We start from the raw sequence: 21,910 nt of genomic DNA, 5'->3' as shown, positions 1-21,910 counted from the left end.
GTTGATAAGTCCACACTGACCACACATACAACCCAACTCACTAGCTCATGTCATGCTACAATATTTACAGTGGTGGCAAACTTGCCCTAGTTTCATGTGTGCCATGTGACCATATGTACCAAGAGTATTTCTGCTCATTTTTATTATTATTGCTTATTTAATCATTAAATGAGTAAAAATTAAAATTAGGTGCAGCTTATACTAACGGATTTAACATAATTTTCAAAAAAATCTAATACAATAATCCAACTTATTTTCAAAGAATGTGAGACATATTATTTATTCCACATTTATCCTAGCTACATGTTGTGAATCAAATCTCACAAGACACCACCTTGAACTAATTTTGTAGTTCATAATTTTTTTTTTTTTTTTTTTTTTAACATAATCCGTAGTTCATAATTTAACTTTATCTCCCAAGTACACCCAAAAGCTTCAGCTCTAAATAACACAGAAAAAACAATTAAATGATTAATCCATAAAACCCCATTTGAAAAAACCAGAAAACAATAAAAAAGAAGATATCTTTAACACTTTAACAACTACCCAAGTACCCAACAACACTATCTCTCTTCTTCTTCTTGTTCTTCCTTCCAAACACTGCTTGCACTTCTAAACATAATCACCCCCATTTCAGCTACATGACGGGAATGCCAACGCGCCACCTAATCCATACTCACGCGCCGTCGTTTCTTTCTCACGCGCGTCCTCCTCCTCTTTCCGATGCTGCCGCTTCTCAAGCTTTTCCGGCTACACCCACTTCCCAGTAAGTTTAATTTTAATTTCCTATTTTTTTTTTTGCTGAATTTCCCAAATTTTTGCTTGCTTTAAAGTATTTTATTGTTAAACTGCTACTAGTGAACTTATTTGATGATAGAGAACAAATGTAGGAGGTGAATTTTATGTTAATTGTGCATAATTTTTGTGGGTTATGCTTATTTATTTATTTTTATTATATGTATATTAGTGACATTATGAACTTACAATTAAACAAAGTGTAGTCAGACAAGGTTTTCATGATTAGGATAGTTGGATAAGAGTGAGAAATTGAGGAGTGGCATAAACTTCAGTTAAAGGGTCTGCTTGGTGATACTAGTTGTTGTAATAGCTGTTAGTTGTTGCTGTAGAGGTAGCTGGTGGGCGAAAAATGAAATTCATATCTTCGTTCCGGTACCGTGAAGGTATGGTAAGATGATATAGTGGTGTAGTAGAAGAACATGTAGGCACAAAAATGATTAATGACTAGTATACTGAAGGACCTGGATGTGCAATTGTACATCCCTGTCTGGGGTTTGTTATGTATGAGTTGAAGTAATGCCTGGATTGCAATGGAGTCCACAATACAGCACAAAACTTATTATTGGTGTTGAAGAGGAGTTATTCGGTTGATTTCCTTTGATGCTTTTTGGGGAGGGTACTCGTTTAATTTATTTTCATCTCCATATATAATGGAGAAGGGTAAAAATATATATCGTCTAGTTTTTTTTGTACTTGCAACACACCTCATTAGCATCTTGTGTAAGGGTTTATTCTATTCATCTTATATTCATTTATTTCAAGTCTAATAACTTCATTATATAAGTTCAAGAAATGATAAGGTAACCCAAGTTCAAATTACAACTAAAATACCCGTCAAAAAAAAAAAAATTACAACTAAAATAAATTATAAAAAGGTCTATTTAGTTTAGGTAAGTGTAGATAAGTAAAAATCAGGTGCATAGAACACACCCTAAGAAAGTAATTAGAGAAGGTAAACAGAAAAATTATGTAAAATAAGTTTAATCAATAATCTTACCCTTTTCTCTTATCGGTGAGGGAGTAGTGTGTTGCAAGTAAAAGATAATGGAAAAGGTATAAATAAAATGAAAAATGTATATTAGTGGCTGTTACATTTACTCTTTATAATTGTATTTCTTCTTAATTTGTTGTTCTTGCTTTGTGTGGTGTGTTGGGGGATTGCAATACTTGACATCTTCGTGCTTTTGATGTTTCTGCTTCAGAAGACAGATGGCACTTTCAAACTTGTGTTATATCAACTTTAATAACCATAGAAGACTGGAGGTTGTTTGTTTTGGTATGTTGTCACCAAGAAAGTTCATGCAAAAGAGGAAAAAAATAGAATTATTCAAAGATGCAGCCCATGAAGCAGATCAAAAAAACTGGAGGAAATTGATGCTGGAAATTGATGAAACTGGTACTGCAGTTCCTGTTTTGAGAAGTCGAAAGGCTTCCAATGATTCTCTTCCTAAAGATCTTGTACTTGGGACTTTGGTTAGATTGAAGCAGTTAAAGAAATGGAATCTTGTTAGTGAGGTGATTTATCCTCCTGTGTTCTTATTCACCTGGCCTTTTGCCAGAAGTTCAGTTGGAAATACTAAATTATACTACAATGACCTGAACTTTGTTTTTATCTTCACCAGTAAAATTGAGATCTAAGAGATAATATAGTGAATAGTGCTTGAGAATTAAAAGGTTCTATCATAACTTGCTAACTAGAGAGTGATTAAAAATTGTGGACTTCAGTGAACATCCTGAATAAGTTATGTACTTCAAATGAAAATGAACTCTCGTTTGAAGCATTCAAACTCTCGTAGACATTTTATGTCCACATGGTAACCTAAAGTTAGGGTATACCAATAGAGCTTTGTCTTACTGTGTGTGTGGGTGGTGTGTGTGCGCGTGCACATTGGGGGGGGGGGGGGGGGAGGAGGAGGAGGAGGGGAGTCTTCTTTATTTGGTTAAAAGCTTATAATCCTTCGTTTTCTCTGTCAAAATTGCTTGCTTTGTAAAATCTTAACTTTATATGCTTTAAAAGTAAATGTGCGTTATGTTGCGACTTACAATTTAGTATCCCTTCTGTTTTCAAGATTCTTGAATGGCTAAGGACTCAGCAGTGGTGGGACTTCAATGAGATGGACTTTGTGATGCTTATCACGGCTTATGGGAAGCAAGGGGACTTTGTAAAAGCTGAGAACATATTTAGCTTCATGAATAAGAAGGGATACACTCCAAATGTGGTATCCTACACTGCTCTTATGGAAGCATATGGAAAAGGAGGCCAATACAGTAAAGCCGAGTCTGTATTTCGGAGAATGCAGACTTCAGGTCCCGAACCCTCTGCTTTGACATATCAAATAATCCTCAAGATATTTGTTGAGGTAATGCATGCTTCTAAAGTAATGCATCTTTGTGTATCCCTGCCTGTTGGCTTATTGCGTGATCTGTTGTGTCTTGATTTGATAAAGATAACACTGCAGTATATGATCGATGTAGAATTAGATTAGCATGCAAAGCTATGCCAAATGGTTCTCAAATGGAAGACTATGCTTGTGCAGTCTTCCCATCATATCAAGTCATTTTAGGCTTACCGTCAATTTTATTTCTTTGGTTAGTTTAGAGAAATAATAGGATCAAAAGAGGAGCTTGTTTGCATACTGCTTGGTATTTTGTACTACCTCCGTTTCACATTTTTTGCAACTTTGAAGAGTGCACGGACTCTTAGGCAAAATTTGTTTGTGAGTGTAAGATAGAGAGAGAAAATTAAGAATGCATGTGATGAGGAGAGAGAAAGAGAGAAATGACAACCTAAAAAGGAAAGAAAAGGTTAGTTGCAAATAATGTGTAGCATCCATTTTTGGCAAAAGTTGCAAAAAATATGAAACGGAGGTAGTATTATATTATAGTGTTTCTGGTGCTTGATGAAGATTTTTAGTGTATCTGTAGATCTATAACCGTTCATGTTCCTGTTCATATTTATGTATACAGGGAAACAAGTTCGAGGAAGCTGAACAAATTTTTGAAAATTTGACAAGTGATGAGAAATCTCCTTTGAAACCAGATCAGAAGATGTTCCATATGATGATTTACATGCATAAGAAGGCTGGAAGCTATGAAAAGGCCTATAAACTCTTCTGTCTGATGGCTGAACGGGGGATTCAACGATCCACAGTTACATTCAATAGTCTTATGTCATTTGAAACCAACTATAAGGAAGTTTCCCGTATTTATGACCAGGTAAAGTTGAAGAACTAGTCATCATAGTGTTTGTTACTAAGTAGATTGTGTTCATGTTTTGCATTCTTCTCAGTCTTCAAGTTATTTGCTGTGCATGTGTCAGTCTGTCAGATACATTCTTATTGTTTTGTGTCCTTTGCTTCCCTGTTATCTAACCTAGTGCGTGCATCATATTGGATTATGTCTAATAATATAGGATAACTAGAGGGAAATGGGGCAGAATATCATATGACATGGTCTTGGCCCCTTTGGATGATGGGGTTACCCCACTTTTCTTTTTTCTTCCTGTTCCTCTTGTGTTTGTAGTTGATGATTATACCCGGGTCTTTGATGGCGACTTATCAACATATACAAGTATGCCTTAGGTGGCAATGCGTCAAAAATCAAAATATTATAAGCACTAAAGAGATTTTTCAAATAAATATTTTTAAAAGTGAGGTTTTCAGTTTTATTTGGTAAAGAGAATTCTTTTGAAGAATCCGTATCATCATTTGGCTTAAATAGAACTGAAGACAATACTTGCATGATAAAAATTGAGAAGTAGATTTATCTGATGTATGTCCCACATTTTTTCCCAGCAGGATTTTGCTTTAGTTGTTTATTTTATTTTATTTTATTCTTATTTTTTATTTAATTTTATTTATTTATTTATTTTTTTTATTTTAACAATGGTGTTTCTTACTTTTCGTTAAATGATAATTTTAAATTTATTTGGTGGTATATAGATGCAAAAGGCAGGTCTCAGACCTGATGTTGTTAGCTATGCTTTACTCATCCATGCCTATGGGAAAGCTAGACGTGAGGAGGAAGCTTTAGCTGTTTTTGAGGAAATGCTGGATGCTGGTGTCAGGTATTATGACAATGAAATTATCTTTTGGCTTCTGTCAGCGAATTTAATCTTTGTTTGGATAAGAGGATAATCAGGATATAGAGAGGAAGGGAGGAAAGGGATAGGAAGAAGAACAAGTTTCCTTATTTAGATGAAAGGTTGGGGAAGGAAGGGGAGGTATCCATATTCAGTGGGATTTAATATATTCTTTGTCACTTGAAGTGTAGTCTGATTTTAGGGTTCCTTGGAATGAAGGATTTGGACTTTGCAGGGTAGTTTGGGGAGAGGAAGGGATCCATTTTCCATTGTTTATACTAACAATTTGGTTGAGCTATTAGTCTAACAAATCGAGCATCAACCTCAGATTCACAACCATATCTTACTTTTCAATTCATTAAGGGCTTGTTCTGTTCAGCTTAATTTATGTTCAGTTCAGCTCAACTCAGCTCCAATCAGTTGAGTTCAGTACCCTTCCTAATTGCCTTCTCTCATAATCAATTCATTTCAGCTCAGTTCATTTCAGCCCCAATCAGTTCAGTTTAATTCAGCCCCAATCAGATCAGTTCAGTTGTCTTCAGTAAATCGAAACAGGCCCTAAATTGCACCTTCTCTCTCTCTCTGTGTACAATGTCTACCTGGGAATCCTGGACGCTTTCTCATATATTCCCGTGAAAATTGACTAACATTAGCAAAATTAGTTCTAACTTGTGACAATAGTTCAAATTGGAAAGTCTAAGCACATGGACAAGAGCCTGTAACTGTAACTATGCTTTTTCTCCTCAAAATTAGGCTAGAAGTAGTTAAATTTTTTTAAAAAAAAAAAATGAAAAAGTGCTAAAATGGCTTCTTCATGCCCAGTGGCGCAATATTACTGCAATAAGAGGTTCCACATAACTTTGAGGAGGTGCATATTGCCATGCAGAGCTTTATCTGACCATAAGTGGATGGTCTAATGAGCTCCAAGTGGTTCTTTGATATTACTTGTCTTTCATAGTGCCTACAGGAATAATCTAAATCAAGCGATACCAGAATTTAAAGATGGATCATGTAACTCTGCTAGTGATAAAAGTTGTAAAGGGAAAGTAAGCTGAAAACTTATAAATGTAAAGAATGCCGTTAAAAAGGGAAGATATCTAGGTGGAATCCGAGACACTGGAGTTCTAGAATAAATAAAAATCAATATTTTTTTTGTTCTGTTCATTGATGCTGAATGCCAGTCTTTCTGTTTTATAACACATTCTCCTGCTGCCTTTTTTTTTTCTTCTTTTCCCAGGCCGACTCATAAAGCTTACAACATATTGCTTGATGCTTTTGCTATCTCTGGGATGGTGGAGCAAGCTCGTAATGTCTTTAAGTGCATGAGGCGAGATAGGTTGGTTCAATTTCTGATTTTGGAAACCCATATCTGATTATGCTATCATATCTTTTCGGCTATTAGATTGGATTTTGTGGTTTTGTTTTGCCTTCATGCACACAGAAGCGTTACCTTTATGCCCATTGCCCCGTATTATATTTTATAAGCTTCAAAATAGTAGAGCACTATGTCCACCAAAAAAAATAAAAATTAAAAAAATAAAAATAAAAAAAAAATAAATAAAAAAAAAGAAAAAGGAAAAAATCATTGTTTGTAAAGCATCGAGTTCTTGAAACACTTTTGCATATGTACTACGTTCTGGTTCAGCTATATGTACCTGGATTACACATTCATATGCCTCTTCAGTTTTAGCTCATATTAACAGTGAGTTGTGCATGGATTTGTTGTTAATATGGTGCATCTTCTGTTTGCCCTTTAGTTAGTATAATTTACATGTTGCAGCTACTAACAAAGTTGTGTGTCCACTTTCTGTCATATGACTACAGGTTTACACCTGATCTATGCTCCTATACAAGTATGCTTTCAGCATATATAAACGCCTCTGACATGGATGGCGCTGAGAAATTTTTTAAGAGACTGAGAGTTGATAAACTTGAGCCCAACGTCGTGACTTATGGGACATTGCTGAAAGGCTATGCTAAAGTAAATAATCTTGAGAAGATGATGGAAACATATGAAGATATGATAACACATGGGATCAAAGCAAACCAAACAATTTTTACCACAATAATGGACGCTTATGGAAAGAATAAAGATTTTGCAAGTGCTGTGCATTGGTATAAGGAGATGGACAATTGTGGATGTCCTCCTGATCAAAAGGCAAAGAACATCCTCCTGTCACTGGCTAAAACAGAAGAAGAACAAGAGGAAGCTAATCAACTTGTGGGCAGTAATGCAAGCTATAAAACCCCCCGGCTCTCTAATTACAACAGTGACGATATAAATGAAGTCAGTGATGAGTCTGATGACGACTATTCTGATGACGAAACAGAAGTGAATATTAACTCTGAATCTTCTGAAATACAGGATGAGTTGATAGCTAACAGAAGTTCATGACATTGAGGCATGCTGATGCTGTAGTTATTAACACAGGTCCCAACTGTATGTGACAACATATAAATCAGTGTCAACAATTTTGTTTGTATATTTCCAACCCATATTTTAGATTGGTTTAGAAGGAACCATTTCAAGGAATGTATTCAGATAGTGAAAGAATTGTTACACATAGCAATATAATTATAGTACGGAGTAATTATTTCCATTTTCCTAGTTAATTAGTTACAAATTGGGAACCTTATGTACTCCGTTTCTTAGTGGATGCATCATTTTAACTTAATACACTTGCCAATGCATGAGTTCGAGTCATTTGACTATTAATATCTTTAACTATAGTAAACATCGCAAAAACTTAAAATATTTGGAAATAATTATAATACTCCGTGTGTATTTGGTTGATGAAAGCATAGAAAATTGAACAATGAAGTTGTTTGACTGAAGTCTAAAACATAAGAACATGTACTTTCTGTAAGGTCTCACTATCCAAATGGAAGAGTTTATTTACCTAAACAACTTAGTTAAGTGGTATTTTCCATGAAAGTTAACCTTTGTTATGAGTTATGACCAATTAAGCAAATTGGTGAATTTTATAGGAAATGAAAATTCATGGACAAACATATACCAGTATTCAAGAAGATGGTAATTCATTTGGTCAACCAGATGACTACTTACTCTATATTCTACGAAGTACGCATAATTATTTAATGTTTGACTTTACTTGTAGATGCTAGCTAGCTTAAGTAATAATCTAAAATGTCAAAATTTGTTATTATATCTCGACTTACCATTCGTCCTCAGTGTGAAAATATTATATTTCATCATATAAAGTTATTAAAAATTGTTTTCTTGCTACTAATCTTCATTAATTAAAATTGTTGTATTTCCTAAAAATATGTTTTTAACTTTAAAAATTTGTACTCCGTAATGAGTCTTATTGACCAATCATAATTCATAACTACGGATTATTCTTGGATAGATTAAAATTTTTTTTATAAAAAAAATTAATAAGTGAGGTATCTATCCTTTATCTTATAATTGATTGTGATCCATTTCCATATCAATTGGCAAATTATTGCTCCTATCAGATTTGATCAATTCTCATAACCTGTTGATTCTTTCTAACATTAGAGATTACATGAATTTCAACAAATCATTTTGATTTGGTAAATCATAACATTAATTTATCCATTATCACTTTTGATAAGTTACCATAATATGTTGATTTCCTCTAATAATAGAGATTACATAATTTCACAATTAAGTCTAAGAAATAATTCAATCAAAAAGGAGATGAACTGGCAATTTTCAATTAACACCCAATTTTAAACCTCATGCTTAGATAATACTCCCTCCGTTTCATAATGATGTTCCTGTTTCGCAAATCGATGCAAAATTTTACCCATCTTTGACCGCAAATATCTTTAATCTCACACTAGCAAAAATTATAAAAGTTAGATATTAATAATCAACTCACCAAGACGAATCAAACTAGCTCCCACATGACTATATTTGCTCTTATAGATTAAGAGAAATTCAGAAGATTCTCTCTTTCTTAAAAAAGTCAAAGATTCAAAACAGGAACATCATTGTGAAACGGAGGGAGTAATATCAATCCTACTTTTATAATTACAAAAATTTAGCAATAATACCGGCATCTAATAAACTTAATTTTCTCACACTCAATAACCATCTTTAATCAATTCGCATGTAATAAGATATCGTGTCCCTAAAAGACATCACTAATCAATTCGCATATAATATAATAAGATACCATATCCCCAAAAGACATCACTAATCAATTTTCATATAATAAGATACCGTAACTCAGATATCGCCCAGAACAATCACTAGATAGCTCACATAGGGGATTGGATAAGATGCAAGATGGATACTTTCCTCTTTCCATGACTCCCCATTTCAATAATAATTAATTTAAGTAATTCATGTTTTTAGGACAATGACAAGTGTAAACTTCGCGCTCTTCTTCTAAAGCTTCTTACATCTTACAAATAAAATTGTCCCATCACTTTTTTTTCACACTCCCAAAATTCTGCCTACCAAATTTACTCTAATTTTTTTTGTTGGTACGAATTCCCAAGCACTCCTCACTTGTCTCTTTCAGTTTCTCTTCTTCTTCTGTTACCCCACTTCACTCAACCACTCCTATTCATTGCTGTTACTAGTAGACTGATCTTTGGGGGTAAATTTCAAGCAATTTTGCTACTTTAAGACTGTAAAAATTCATTCTTTTGCTGTAAAAATTGAAGATTTCAGTGCCCAATTCTCTAAATTGTTTACAAATTCTTTGATTTGGGCATTTGGGTTGTGTTTTGCTGTTTTATGTAAGACCCAGAATTATATTTGCCTATTTTGGTGTCTTCTTTTTAATTTTATTTTAAAAATGTGTTCTTTAAAATGTTTTGCTTAAGGGTAGAAGATTTCATTGCTCAATTATCTGTTTCTTTCAGAATTCTTTGATAGAATTGGATTTTGGTTTGTTTTTATTTTTTATTATATTTCATTTTGTTTTATTTTTTATTTTGATAGAATTGGGTTGTTTTGTTTTGCTTCTACAGGTAAGACCCAGTAATCATGTTTGCCTAATTTTGCATATTTTGATGTGTCCTTCATAATGGCTTGCTGAAAAACCAGAAAATTGCATCACCCAATTCTATATTTATATTAATTTTTTTTTTGTTATTTTTTTTAATCTTTTGTTGAATTCTTTGATTTGGGCATTTGGTTTGCTTTGTTTTGCTATACCAGAATTATTTTTATGTTTATTTTTTCAAATGATTTGCTGAAAATCTAGAGAATTGCATTTCCCAATTCTCCTTTTCTCCAAAAGTTTTTGACTTGGGCATTGGGGTTGAATTTTTTTATTATTTGCTACCAATGTAAGAGACCCATAATTTTTTTGCCTAATTTTGCTTATTTTAATGTGTCCCCATTTACTAACTTGATGCTATAATCCTAGTTTTATGGATTATTTTGGGTGAATTTTGATGTTTGTTGTTCCTGCATTGTAGTGTGTAGGTTTGATGCTTGGAATGCATTCATCTTCAGAGGAAATGGGTCCCACTGAGGGTGCTGTTCTGGCTTTGCTGGATTTCCTGGTTGATCCATTGCTTCCTGCAAGAACAACTTCAAGAGAGACTATAACTCTCTCTCAGGAAGTTTTGGTTGCTAAACAGGTTGATCATCCTTTATTGGCTAATTTTGTTTATTTAGTACTTCTTCTTGGGCTGTTTGTCTGGTGTTTTATTGTTTTGGAATTTTGGTTTGTTATTTTGGATGTGGTTTCTTTTAATGCTGGTAAAGGGTTTTGATTGTCCTTGGAATCAGCATTAGAGCAATAATAATCTCTTGGTTATTAAGGGTCTGTTATTGAGTGGACATGATGAAGAGAAAATTCTTCTTTTTTAAAATAAGCAATTTTTTCTTGTTGTTTACTCATGAAGGTGGTGTAGTAGCTAGTCAATTGTTTTTTAGGATCCATATGAATATTCTTCTTTGTAGTTGTTAATTTGAGTCTTTTACATGTAATGCCGTATGACAACCTAATATCCTGTCCTTCATTAGAAGGATTTGAATCATGGCGTAGGTAGATCTCGTAGTGTTTATGCTCTGAGTAATGTCTGTTTGTCTTTAAAGAATCTGTGGTTTGATTTTGCTACAAGTACATTTTTTAAGTAAATCAAAGGATTGGTAAAAAGAAGTTGAAGATCATCACTCGTGAATTATACTCTGTAGAAGTTTTGATTAAAGAGATTCCGTCTAAATGAATGATATCCTATACTATAAGAAGTATTGAAAAATCTGAATAATGTTATTGATTAGGATGGAGGCTTATAACATGATAACCTATATTGACTATTAATCAGGCTTGCATATAATTCTTTTCATTATATAATTCAAAAGTTGGGATGTGATGGGGCCTTCCTGATTACTACAATTTTTTGTAGTTAAGTAGTAATCTTTATAGATTGCGATTATAGCTCTCCTGCAAGGCATAGTCACATGATAATAGGATAAGACAAAACCATAATCTGGCTCTTAAATTGATTTATGTTCAATCACTTCAGGCCCTTCTTAATTCTATTGTAGCAAATGGATGAAGCCCCCTACTTGTTAACTTGCCAAGATTTGATAAATTCGTATGTTTTGTTGTAAGAGGAAAAAAAATAAATGAAATAAAGCTTGTGCTACTAGGAGCTTCATTTATGGTTGTTTCAATTAAGGTAGGACTTTAATGGTTGACTTAAATTGTTTATTCCAAGCCAACATTCAAAGGAATATTATGTTTAACTCTTTAAATCGCCAAAAATCTGGAAGAAAACGGGAAACTTTTGGTTCAGTATCAAGTCTGCATTAATTTTCTTGCACTCACGCTCTCTTTAAAGTGTTGAGCTTGTTAATTCTGAACTACAAAAATTGATACTTAACATTCTTAATATTGTGGCTGCAATAATGCCAAAAGTATTGGATGAGTTTTTCAGATGAAATTATTAATTTTAAGTATAGTTTGGGCCTTATTTATTACAAAATGAAAAAAAAAAAAAAAAGAAATTTGTTTTTATAATTCTCATGTACATTCTATTGCATTCTGCAATTTAACAAAGTTCACAAATGGTTGTTTAAGTGATTAAATTAATTCATGATGGATAATTATTACTTAGATGTTTTTGGCTTGTATATCTTGTGGAACAAATTTCTTTCTCTGTACCAATGATTCTGTACATTAATTTGAAAGCCAACATCTTAGATAATCAGACTTTTAGTATCTATAATAATTCTCATTTGGTTGACTACAGTAATTTACTTTGTCCTCATGGATGAGTTGACATAGTATTTTTGAAGATTAGCATTATGGTTGTTACTGTATTTAAGATTTCCGTGCGGATAATTTGGTTGCTTAAATGATACTACTTTCTGTTTCTTGACTTTAAGTGATCAGACGCCAGGAGTGAAGTTAGAGTACTTCAGAGTGTGTATGCACACCCATACACACAGAATAATAAGAGAAGAAAACCCCTCCCTCTCAGTCTATTCCCTTTTTTGGTAGTTGGGAAAGAAGGCTGTCATTATGCAGCTTAAAATAGATTGTCTAGTTAGATACTTTATATGAATAGTCTAAGATCGACATATGAGTACATGTATTAGTATCAGTACTGAATTTTATATGGTTTCTGTTTTTTGCTAATTGCCATATTTAATGCTGACATAGGTGCATGCAGTAGTAGTGCTGTACAATTACCACCACAGAATACAACATCCAGATCTCAAATTTTTGGATTTTCAGTCTTTCTGCAAGCTGGCTATGGCTCTGAAACCATGTCTGCAATTTTACTTTAAGCTCATGCAAAGGACAGATGCTGAGCTGGAACATATAGATGAACATCTTTCATTGACCGAGAAAGCGATCATGAATGCTTGTGACATTTCCAAAAGTTTAGATGCATCTAGCAACTACCCGATCATTGAAGGTTGGCCTGTTGCCAAAGTTGCTGTTTTCTTAATTGATTACAGAAAAGAAAACTGCTATTTGTTCCATGGTTCCATCACACAGGGAGTATGGTCAACAATCGAAAAAGAGGTTAATGGTCCTAGTCAAGGATCAGAAGCTGTAAATAAAAAGAAACGAGTCATTAAAAAGGCTTCGAAAGAGAATCAAACTGCTGATGTTATTGGTCTTCAGCAGCTTGCCTACTTAGCTGTCAAAGAAACATGTGGTACGCTATTATGTTTGCATGGCTTTTCATTTAAGAAGTTTGTATGATATATTTTTTTCTTGGTGTTGGGTTTGTTTGTTTGATTCCTGTGTTAGCAACTCTATCTTGCTTTAAAAAGTATATCGCTTTATCATATATACTTCCTTTTGAAATTCTGGACCTTTTGAAGGATACATGCTGGTTTAGTCAAGTGTATATATCAGGGGGTAGGTTTTTCCTTCATGATTAGTGGTTTCATTTATATTCACCTTAAATATACTATACCAGCTTTCTAATAGATTTCCAGCCTTTTCTTGTTACTACATGGGCCAACCTAGGAGTGCATCTTTTTCTGTATTATCTTTTAAATTCTTATTTAGTTATGTTGTCATTCTTTTGCACGAGGAACAGGTATTAATCAGTGTGATCTTAAAATCTTGGAGACCCACTTGGTATATTCTACAAGCAAACCAAAGACAGCTGTTCGCTTATTTATAATGCAATGCACGCAAACCAATCAGCACGCGAATCTGGTTCCAATAAATGATGTCATGGACAGGTTTGGTCCTATTTCTTAACATTTCTTTTTCTGGTTATCTATATATTTCTGTGGGGAAAAGGTAATGCAATATGGGATTTAATATGTGAGCAAATTTGGAAATTGTACAGATTGTGGTCTCAGTTCGCATAGCTCACATATGGGATAAATCATTTAGTCGAATGGTAGAAGACAATTCAATTTCCTTACTATGTATCAATATATCATTGGCAAGATGTTTAACAATAGATGATGATCTTTGTGTTTCTCTGGGTTACCTAGGAAGAAGAATTCAGAGAGCTTCAATGATGGATGTATGAAGTTGAATATAGGGAAAGCCTAGGTAGGGAGGAATAACTATTATGTCTACTAAAGTTCCTCATTTGTAATATTAGGTTCTTGGAGACTGGTAGAACTCGTAGAAGAGAGGTTTTATTGAAGACACCATTAGTGTTTGTCCTGATTTCATACATTTTCAAAAGATTAAGCTTGAGCCTATTGAAATTGGTCATGTGACTCATACCAATCAATAGGAGTCCAGATTTAAAGACTGATGTTGTCTTCCTCCTTTTTGTGCCGGGCATTTTTTTGACTCTTAAGAAGTTGTCAGAATGGGATATGAGTGTCATAATCTTGGAATCTTGAAGATTCTAGCAGAATTTATGCTCTTTGTGTGACTTATTTCTGATGTGGAAGGGTTAACTGACCATTCACCTATTGTGATACTCAATCCCAGCATTTTATTCAATTTCATTGTGGGTAAAGTGCAAAGAATTGACTGGTATTTGTTCCTCTCCTTGGGTGATAAGAGTGGACTTGAAAGTTGAAACATATTTAGTTTTATTGGTTGTCCCTCTTTGGGATTCCTCTTTAGGGCTTGAAGCAATCATTATATATGTTATGACATGTATATCACTATATCCTGAAAACACCTTAAATAAAGAATCACATCTTTTATAAGATGAAGTTCTAGTGCCTGTTAATTTGTTTGGGAACTACTATTCTAGTTTACATATTTTGGGGTGCTAGTGTCAACAAATCCCCCGGGCTCTGAAACTGCAAGCTAATATTTAACTTAGTGCAGTAAGAGAATTTAAGGGTCGGTATAGATAATTTCTTCAAGATGCTATGATAGGGAATAAAGTTACCCTAATATACTACTTCCACTTTTGAGCAGTGATTTTGTTTTTGATGCAGCTTGCAAGGTCCATTGGTAAGAAAAGATTCCATCAGTTGGATATTTACACCTGTTGTCGAATATTTTCACTTGTTGCCATTTGCCGATAAAGTGTCAGATTGCCTCACAAGGTATGCTTATCAATTCCTTAAGTCAGCATTTGTGAATTGTGATGACATTATGAATGATTATCCAGAAAGTCCTTTTTTGGCGGTTTTAAGCAGTATATGTTTTCTGATGTATAAAATGTGGGCCTGGGGAAATATGCTCAAATGGACAGGTGGAGGAAACATTAATGTTTAGGTGGTAATTGTTTGTGTAGCTTTTCCTTGTAATGTTAGTTTGCTCCCTATTTTTAAACTTTAATTTCAAATATTTTTATTTATTTATTTATTTATTTTATTTTTATTTTTATTTTTTTTTGGCTAAACAAATAATTGATTTACTTAATGATTTTGTGTAGTGCTAAAATATCTCTTTTGGAGGGTAATGGCTTTGTTGACTCCCTTCGGAACCTAGTATTTTTTGATATCGAGTGCTTAAGATCAAGTAATCTCTTAAAACAATTGAGGGTGTTAGATGCCTTGAGTTTTTTGGGAGTCTGGGATGGAGACTGTAGGACTCCCGACTCTATTTTTATATAGGTGACACACTCACGTACATCATTTTTACACTCATAAATGAGGCAATCACTGACATAGATATAGGTGAGGAGAAATTTTTGTTTGTTTACCTTTATTTCTTTCCCTTTTCGTTTATAATTTTTATCAAATATGGGAAAAACTCACATTTAGCAAACTGAATGTTGGTTTGTGTGAGTCGTTTTTTTGATGGGGTAGGAATATTCAGTTTATCGTTGTCTCATCGTACATCATACTTAATATTTGTTATAATTATATATATGTTTGTAAAAGAAATTCCTTTGCATGGTAGTAGGGTAATGTCCCAAAATTCATCAGAACATGTTGAAGTGGCTAAGGATGATGGAACTTGCAACATAAGTCTGGAACAACTATCCAATCCTTCACATATGCCCCAAAATTTTTCACAACATGTCGAAGCGGCAAAGGATGATGCAAATTGCAAAAGTTTTCGCATGAGGCCGGAACAACCATCAAATCCTTCACACACGCCCCAAAAATCTTCACAACATGTTGAAGCAGCAAAGGATGATGGAAGTTGCAAAAGTTTACCCACAAGGCCGGAACAACTATCAAATCCTTCACACATTCCCCAAAATTCTTCACGACATGTTGAAGTGCCAAAGGATGATATAAATTGCAAAAGTGTTCACATAAGGCCGGAACAACTATCAAACCTTTCAAACCATATTGCAGCAAATGAAATTGAAAATCGCTCTGGCTCTCCTTCAATGCTGGAAACACTCCTGAGCAATTCTGCAAAAAATGGCACCATCCTTCAAGTAAATAAGGAACCATTCCTGTTCACCTCTGAACAAAATTGTACTGTCTTACAGGAGAAACCACTCTTGAGCATTCCTGAATTGCAAGAGGTTAGAAATGGAAATAGCAATCACTTGGAAGAGGGAACTGTTCCAAATGTCGATAACTGTCAGCCAGAAGAACCCCGACACCCTAAAGTAGCAGAAGTGGTAAAAAACAATAGTTCTCGCCGAAAATGGGTACCTGCTGAACCTGTTGTGTATAGGAAAAGAAATAAATCGCAAAAGAACAACAATTCCAATAAGATATCAGGTAGCAAGATGATCGATGCTTCTACAGATTTTCCTAGGCTGGTACAAGAGCAGAGCGCAGCTACTCCTTTATCCCATAAGAAGGACATTTTAGCTCAAGAGACTGATCAAACTGCATTGGTTGCAGGTGCTATTGTTGTGGTAAAGTCCATAGAAATTGCTTCTAAATCCCATTTTCAGTTTGATGTTTTTTGTGAATCTGTTTTGGCAAGTACATCTTTAGTTTTCTAATCAGTACTGGTGTACTTTGAGCTCATTTATAATATATGATTAACTGCTAATGAGAAATATCTCTGACTTGGGGTCTGAGAAACACTTTTCTCTTATGCTGGGCACAGTAGTTGGGACATGTCAAAATTGGTGGCCAATCCTGGCCATAATTTACTCACCTCATGCTTGCTATTTTTAACTTCATGTAAGACTGTAAAATAAAGGTAGGTCCTTTTTATAGAAAATCCATGGCATGTATTATGTGATATAGGTAGCTGCTTAATCTGTATTTTCTTTGAACCTTTTTGTTTCATCTACTGTCTAACAATCTTATATGGACTTTGCAGGCAGATTTTCCTGTTACATCTTCCCATGAATGTGATGTTGAAAAGGATGTATCTGATAATAGGGTTGCTGATACTGTAATGTCAGATCAAGATGAAAAAGACGACCATGCCCTTGTTCCCTTAGACACTGACTTAAAGCATCTCCGCAAATTACAGCTCACTATTGCTTCAAAGGAGAAATTGCTATCACATACTGCACTAAATGTCCTATTAAGGAAGAGAGAGCAATTGGTATGTCCACACTGTGTAACTTTTGTGAGATTAATAATTGTGTGATGAAACTTAGACCCCAGTGCCTGAGCTTGCTTCACAAAATGTGTGGGGATAATAAAATTTGATCGACTTCCTTCTTGGTTCACCAAGTTATTCGATGGTCTTGAATCTTGATGTGTTTACTGTGGCTGCAATCTAAGGTTCAAAACTCACTTGTGTTGAGAACTTTGTGAATCATGGACCCATCTTACATTTGTGCTTCCTGATCTGAAAGTCTAAATTCTGATTCAAGCTATGTGTTTTGTTTTTTTTCCCTTTCCATATATTAGGTGCATGATTGTATATGTTTTATTGTTGTGAACAATAGAATCGTAGTTGCTTACTGAAATCCAAGTCCTGTGTGAAAGATATGCTGGCACACTCTTGATGAGTCCAATATTGCATTGGAAGCCAATTTGATAATTAAACCTAACAGGCGGATTCAGAAGAAGGGATGTATAATTTCAAAGAACTGATCATCCTGATGTAAAAATGTTTCACTCTGCTTGAGCTTCTTCTAAAAAACAATATAAACTTGGTAAATAAATAGGTTATGAGATTGCTATACAGATACTTCTTTTTCATACAGTTTTAATGTATACCTTTAAAGTTTAAAGGCTTGAATTTAGACTAAGTATTAATAGTGCTCTAAGCTTACATAAATATAGCCAAACCATGACCCCTCTGTTTGTATTGCTGCAAGCATCCAGCTCCATGTCAAAGTAAAGTTGTGCAATAAAGAAAGCTTGTCATTCACTTTTATGCCTGCTGTGAGAGACTAAGGCCTTGGTATTTCCCCCTGCAAAATACAAGTGTTAGGAAAATAATGGCCTATAAGTTCTGATAAGGACATTACACTTCCTGTAGCATACGTTTCTTTTTCTTTAATTGGTCTGTTATCTCTCGTCTTTTCTTTCTCCCCTTGCATAGACTATTGGAAATATGTATATATCTAAAGCTAACCTTTAAGGAAATAGTTACAGTCAGTAACTACAAGATTAATTTCGCTAACCATCAGCCTGAGACTTTTGGTTAAATTAATTCTCATTGTCTTTATTGTTCTGATAATTTGATGACTATCCGCTACAATTTATTAAAATACTGCAAGAAGCTATCTTGTTGCACTACCGATTTAGTGTTTTAATGTCTGTCTCTATGTTGTAGTCCCTGCAGATTCGCAATAATGAAGATGAGATGGCTTTGTGTGATAGAAGCATCCAAGCAATTTTAAATGGTATGATTCTATCTTTTTGTTGATAAATGCATGTAGTTTCAAACATACCCAGTTACAATTACAGTAGACTTGTTAAATTTCCATTCAAATAGCTATAGTCTCTTTCATCAAATTTTAATTTGCGCATTGCATTATACTGATCTCATATCCGTAGACATCATTAGTGTTTAAGTAGTGTTATTACTCGAGAGGCATTTGTTACAATTTTGAACAATTTCCATAGGGCTTACTATTTTCTGTAACCAACAAAATTTTATGCAACCTCTAGTTGAATGATTCAATGGTACAAAACATTGATTATCAGATTAAATACTATATGTATATGATTGAAGATATAAAAGAAAAGAATTCACAAATCTTAGAACTTGCAACAATTTTCTGACTCGGGGGCACAGGGACTTTCCCTTGTTGATTTCTTTTAGAGTACCTAAAAAGATTTACTTTTGCATCTTTTTTTATTAATTGGGCTTTTGCTTAGTGTAATGAATTGTACATCTTAGATGTCCGCATCTTGTTGAACTAGTACATTTTTGGTCCATGACAAATCGTTAACTGCCGACTTCATTTCCTTGTATATTACTTTGGTTGGTGATCCTGCTTGTATTAAGATTTTTGTAAGATGCTGATCCCCCATAGTTGCATTTTCTTGCTCTTGATTTTGAGTACGAACTCAATTTCATATTATGTGCAACAATTACTAAAAATGGTTGCTACACATTATTATGTGCAACAAATGTTTTCTGTTGTCTATCCTCTCTACCTCTCTCCTCATCACATGCATCTCTATCTTTCTTTCCATTCAACACTCACAAACAAATTTTTGCAAGCTTATTTGTTGCACATAATATGAAACAAAGGTAGTAGAAAATTTGAAACAGAAAATCAATTGGGTAAGGCCCTTTCAATTTCTATTTGATTCACTTTCTTCTTAATGCTTCAGCAGGTAGTGAAGATGATTTAGCTGTGAAATTAGACTCCATTTTGGAGGGTTGTAACGAGATATGTATGAGATCTTCTGGGGCAGCTGGGGACAAAAAAGCTCTGCATCTTGAAGACCAAGACTTGCCTCCAGTAGCAAGAAGGAAAAGACTTTCTGAGGCCGACGTCTCTGCACTAAGTCCCAGTCAAGTAAGTTTTCACTCTTAAAAATCTATCATGATGCCTCTCATCTCGTGGTTTCTGTGCTTTTCCTCAGAGATATTAGTAATCTTTTTAGCTATAAAGTTATTTAAAGTAGAACATGAACAAAAGAGTACGAGTAGAGGACAGGAAGCAATATATTTTTCTTAAAACGACAATCCTTGTAGCATAAACTTGGGACGATGGTCTTGAAAGTTTTGGCAATGTACCTGTCAAAGTCTAATCCACTTTCCCTAGTCGATCCTGTTGACTTTCATTGACCTCCTTAATTAAAATAGTCATAGACCCTGTAGGCATAATACTCTGTCTTAGTAAGCCTCGAACAATAGGTTACCATGTAGGAGCGCCATCTAAAACACTTTCTTTCCGCATCAAAAGGATCAATCAAACTCCCATTTACAAATTATTGTGTTAATTCACTATTTACTGCTTGTTCCAATTGACAATTGTATACCAAACTTTTTGCAACATATGCTTCAGTAAAAAGGGAAATCCCATTCAACTACTCGAGGTCATATCATTATCATAAATACGTTCCCCTCTACTGGAAGCAGGTAATGTGTAACCTGTAAAACAATTAATCACCTTAACAAACCTAGAATTATGTTTTGGCAATAATTAGTTTTAGTGAAAGAATAATTCTAATTGTAATGGATATTATTACATACTGGATCTTTCTTTGATTTTGTTATCCTCTTATCTGAATTATTGAACCTTTATCAATTTTTTTACTTGTATTATCTTTTCACAAAGCAGGAGTTGGATCGTATATGTAATACAAACTATTGGATGTTACCTACTTACAGCTTATCAGGATCCGAAGGTTTGTTCATGCTATACAACAAGATATGTTGCTTCTCATATTGAAATTTGTGCTGTATACTGCTGTTGTTGTCGCAAATTCCGTATGGCTTTATATGTGTATTATCTAAACTTGATTTTTTTTTTTGTAAGATGTGATACCCTTCTGGCTTGGTGGTCACTTCACTAATTTATTGACAATATTGACAATGAACTTGAACATCAGTCATAAATTCATAATCTCAAAATACAGAATAGGTATATTTGCCTTAGGAGCTATGTTTTTAGGCTTCAAATATAACGAACACACTGGAGTATTTGGTGTCTATATACTTAGCATCTCAAAATGGTGTTGAGGAAGTCCAGAATAATCATCTATATATTGAAGCAATTGAAGTTCAGTTTCATTTCCATGTACCTCCATTGATTTTTCCCTCAAAAAAAAAAAAATGTACCTCCATTGATTTAATTTCCTGTATGCTTTAATTTAGTTAGCTGTTGTGCTCACTTTCCACGAAATATGGAACGAATAATATATAGCTCATTAGACTGTCAATAAGCTATTACTTGAAAATTGCAGTCATGGTTTTAGTTGTGTGTATTCAAACATGATGAAAAAAAGGATTAGAAATATTTGTACAGTATGAAAAACATCGAATGCAAAGGAATGAAAGGAAGGTGTAAAATTCACGAGGATTAGGGAATTCTTTTTTTTTTTTTTTTTTTTTTTTTTTGTGTGTGTGTGTGTGTGGGGGGTGGGGGTTTTGGGGTTGGGGGGGGGGGGGGGGTGGGGGTTTTGGGGTTGGGGGGGGGGGTATGAGCCGGTGGAGAGTAAGAATCTTCAACGAACTGGAATTTGAATGTATGTGTTTTTTATTCTCCTGCTGAATTCTTGCCTTCTCTTGTGTAGGTGGCTTCCTGTCTACTGTTACTGTGAAGGGGGTTGATTTTGAGTGTTCATCTGAAGGAACAATGCATACAAATCCTCATGAAGCGAGGAACTCAGCTGCATCAAACGTTTTGGCTAAATTGCGGAGAATGGTAGCTGAGTCATAAATCATCAAGGCAAAATTTACCTGGAAGTAAGCATGTTGGTAGACATGAGCAACTCAGCGCTCCTTTTTATTACATCTATTTCAAATTTATCAGCTGAAATACCAGTTTAGCAGTGCAGAGGAGACCACATTGTAAAGTTTATGTATATCCTTAGACCTTTAAATCCTTAGATTATAACAGTGAATTTTGCTAGATCGTAGAGTTTCATATGTTGATGCAGAATTCCCAGCTGAGAAGTCTGGAAAACTGTCCGAAAATGGTAGAATGAATAATCTTTTGTAGTGGGTGATGAATTTAGGCTCATTATTGCATGTTAGTTCAGGAACTTGACTTCTATTGCTGTATCAGCTAATAAATTGATCTTTGATTTCATATTTCATCCAATTGAAGCACGAGTTTGGAAGATATTATACTCGTGTTCTTAAACCATTGGTCATTAGGGTCCTTGTCTGGACT

The 21,910-nt window shown here is 34.2% G+C and overlaps 2 protein-coding genes across 5 annotated transcripts; both read left to right on the top strand.

Annotated features, from left to right (window-relative positions):
- The first annotated feature begins 452 nt into the window (after positions 1–452).
- On the top strand, positions 453–7,479 carry LOC145608298 (pentatricopeptide repeat-containing protein At3g59040-like). The gene is made up of 7 exons (XM_081663915.1): positions 453–766; positions 2,001–2,313; positions 2,868–3,158; positions 3,766–4,014; positions 4,740–4,864; positions 6,117–6,215; positions 6,704–7,479. The coding sequence occupies exons 1-7, from the start codon at positions 642–644 to the stop codon at positions 7,272–7,274; spliced, it is 1,773 nt and encodes a 590-aa protein (XP_081520041.1). The 5' UTR covers positions 453–641; the 3' UTR covers positions 7,275–7,479.
- A 1,692-nt stretch (positions 7,480–9,171) lies between these two features.
- Positions 9,172–21,830, top strand: LOC145608427 (uncharacterized). Of its 4 annotated transcripts, none has more exons than XM_081664043.1 (11): positions 9,172–9,474; positions 10,304–10,468; positions 12,502–13,006; positions 13,397–13,544; positions 14,721–14,831; positions 15,637–16,555; positions 16,972–17,202; positions 18,388–18,457; positions 19,398–19,585; positions 20,354–20,420; positions 21,309–21,830. In XM_081664043.1, the coding sequence occupies exons 2-11, from the start codon at positions 10,316–10,318 to the stop codon at positions 21,452–21,454; spliced, it is 2,538 nt and encodes an 845-aa protein (XP_081520169.1). In that variant the 5' UTR covers positions 9,172–9,474; positions 10,304–10,315; the 3' UTR covers positions 21,455–21,830. The 4 variants fall into 4 exon arrangements, with proteins under 4 accessions (XP_081520169.1, XP_081520168.1, XP_081520166.1 ...); XM_081664042.1 differs by having other exon boundaries at positions 15,634–16,555; positions 19,401–19,585; XM_081664040.1 differs by having other exon boundaries at positions 15,634–16,555.
- Positions 21,831–21,910: the final 80 nt, after the last annotated feature.

This window comes from Chenopodium album, chromosome 23, assembly GCF_948465745.1.
Source record: "Chenopodium album chromosome 23, dcCheAlbu1.1, whole genome shotgun sequence".
NCBI lineage: Eukaryota > Viridiplantae > Streptophyta > Magnoliopsida > Caryophyllales > Amaranthaceae > Chenopodium > Chenopodium album.
The sequence above is the reverse complement of the archived record's forward strand: the minus strand, read 5'-3'. Positions and strand labels throughout refer to the sequence as shown.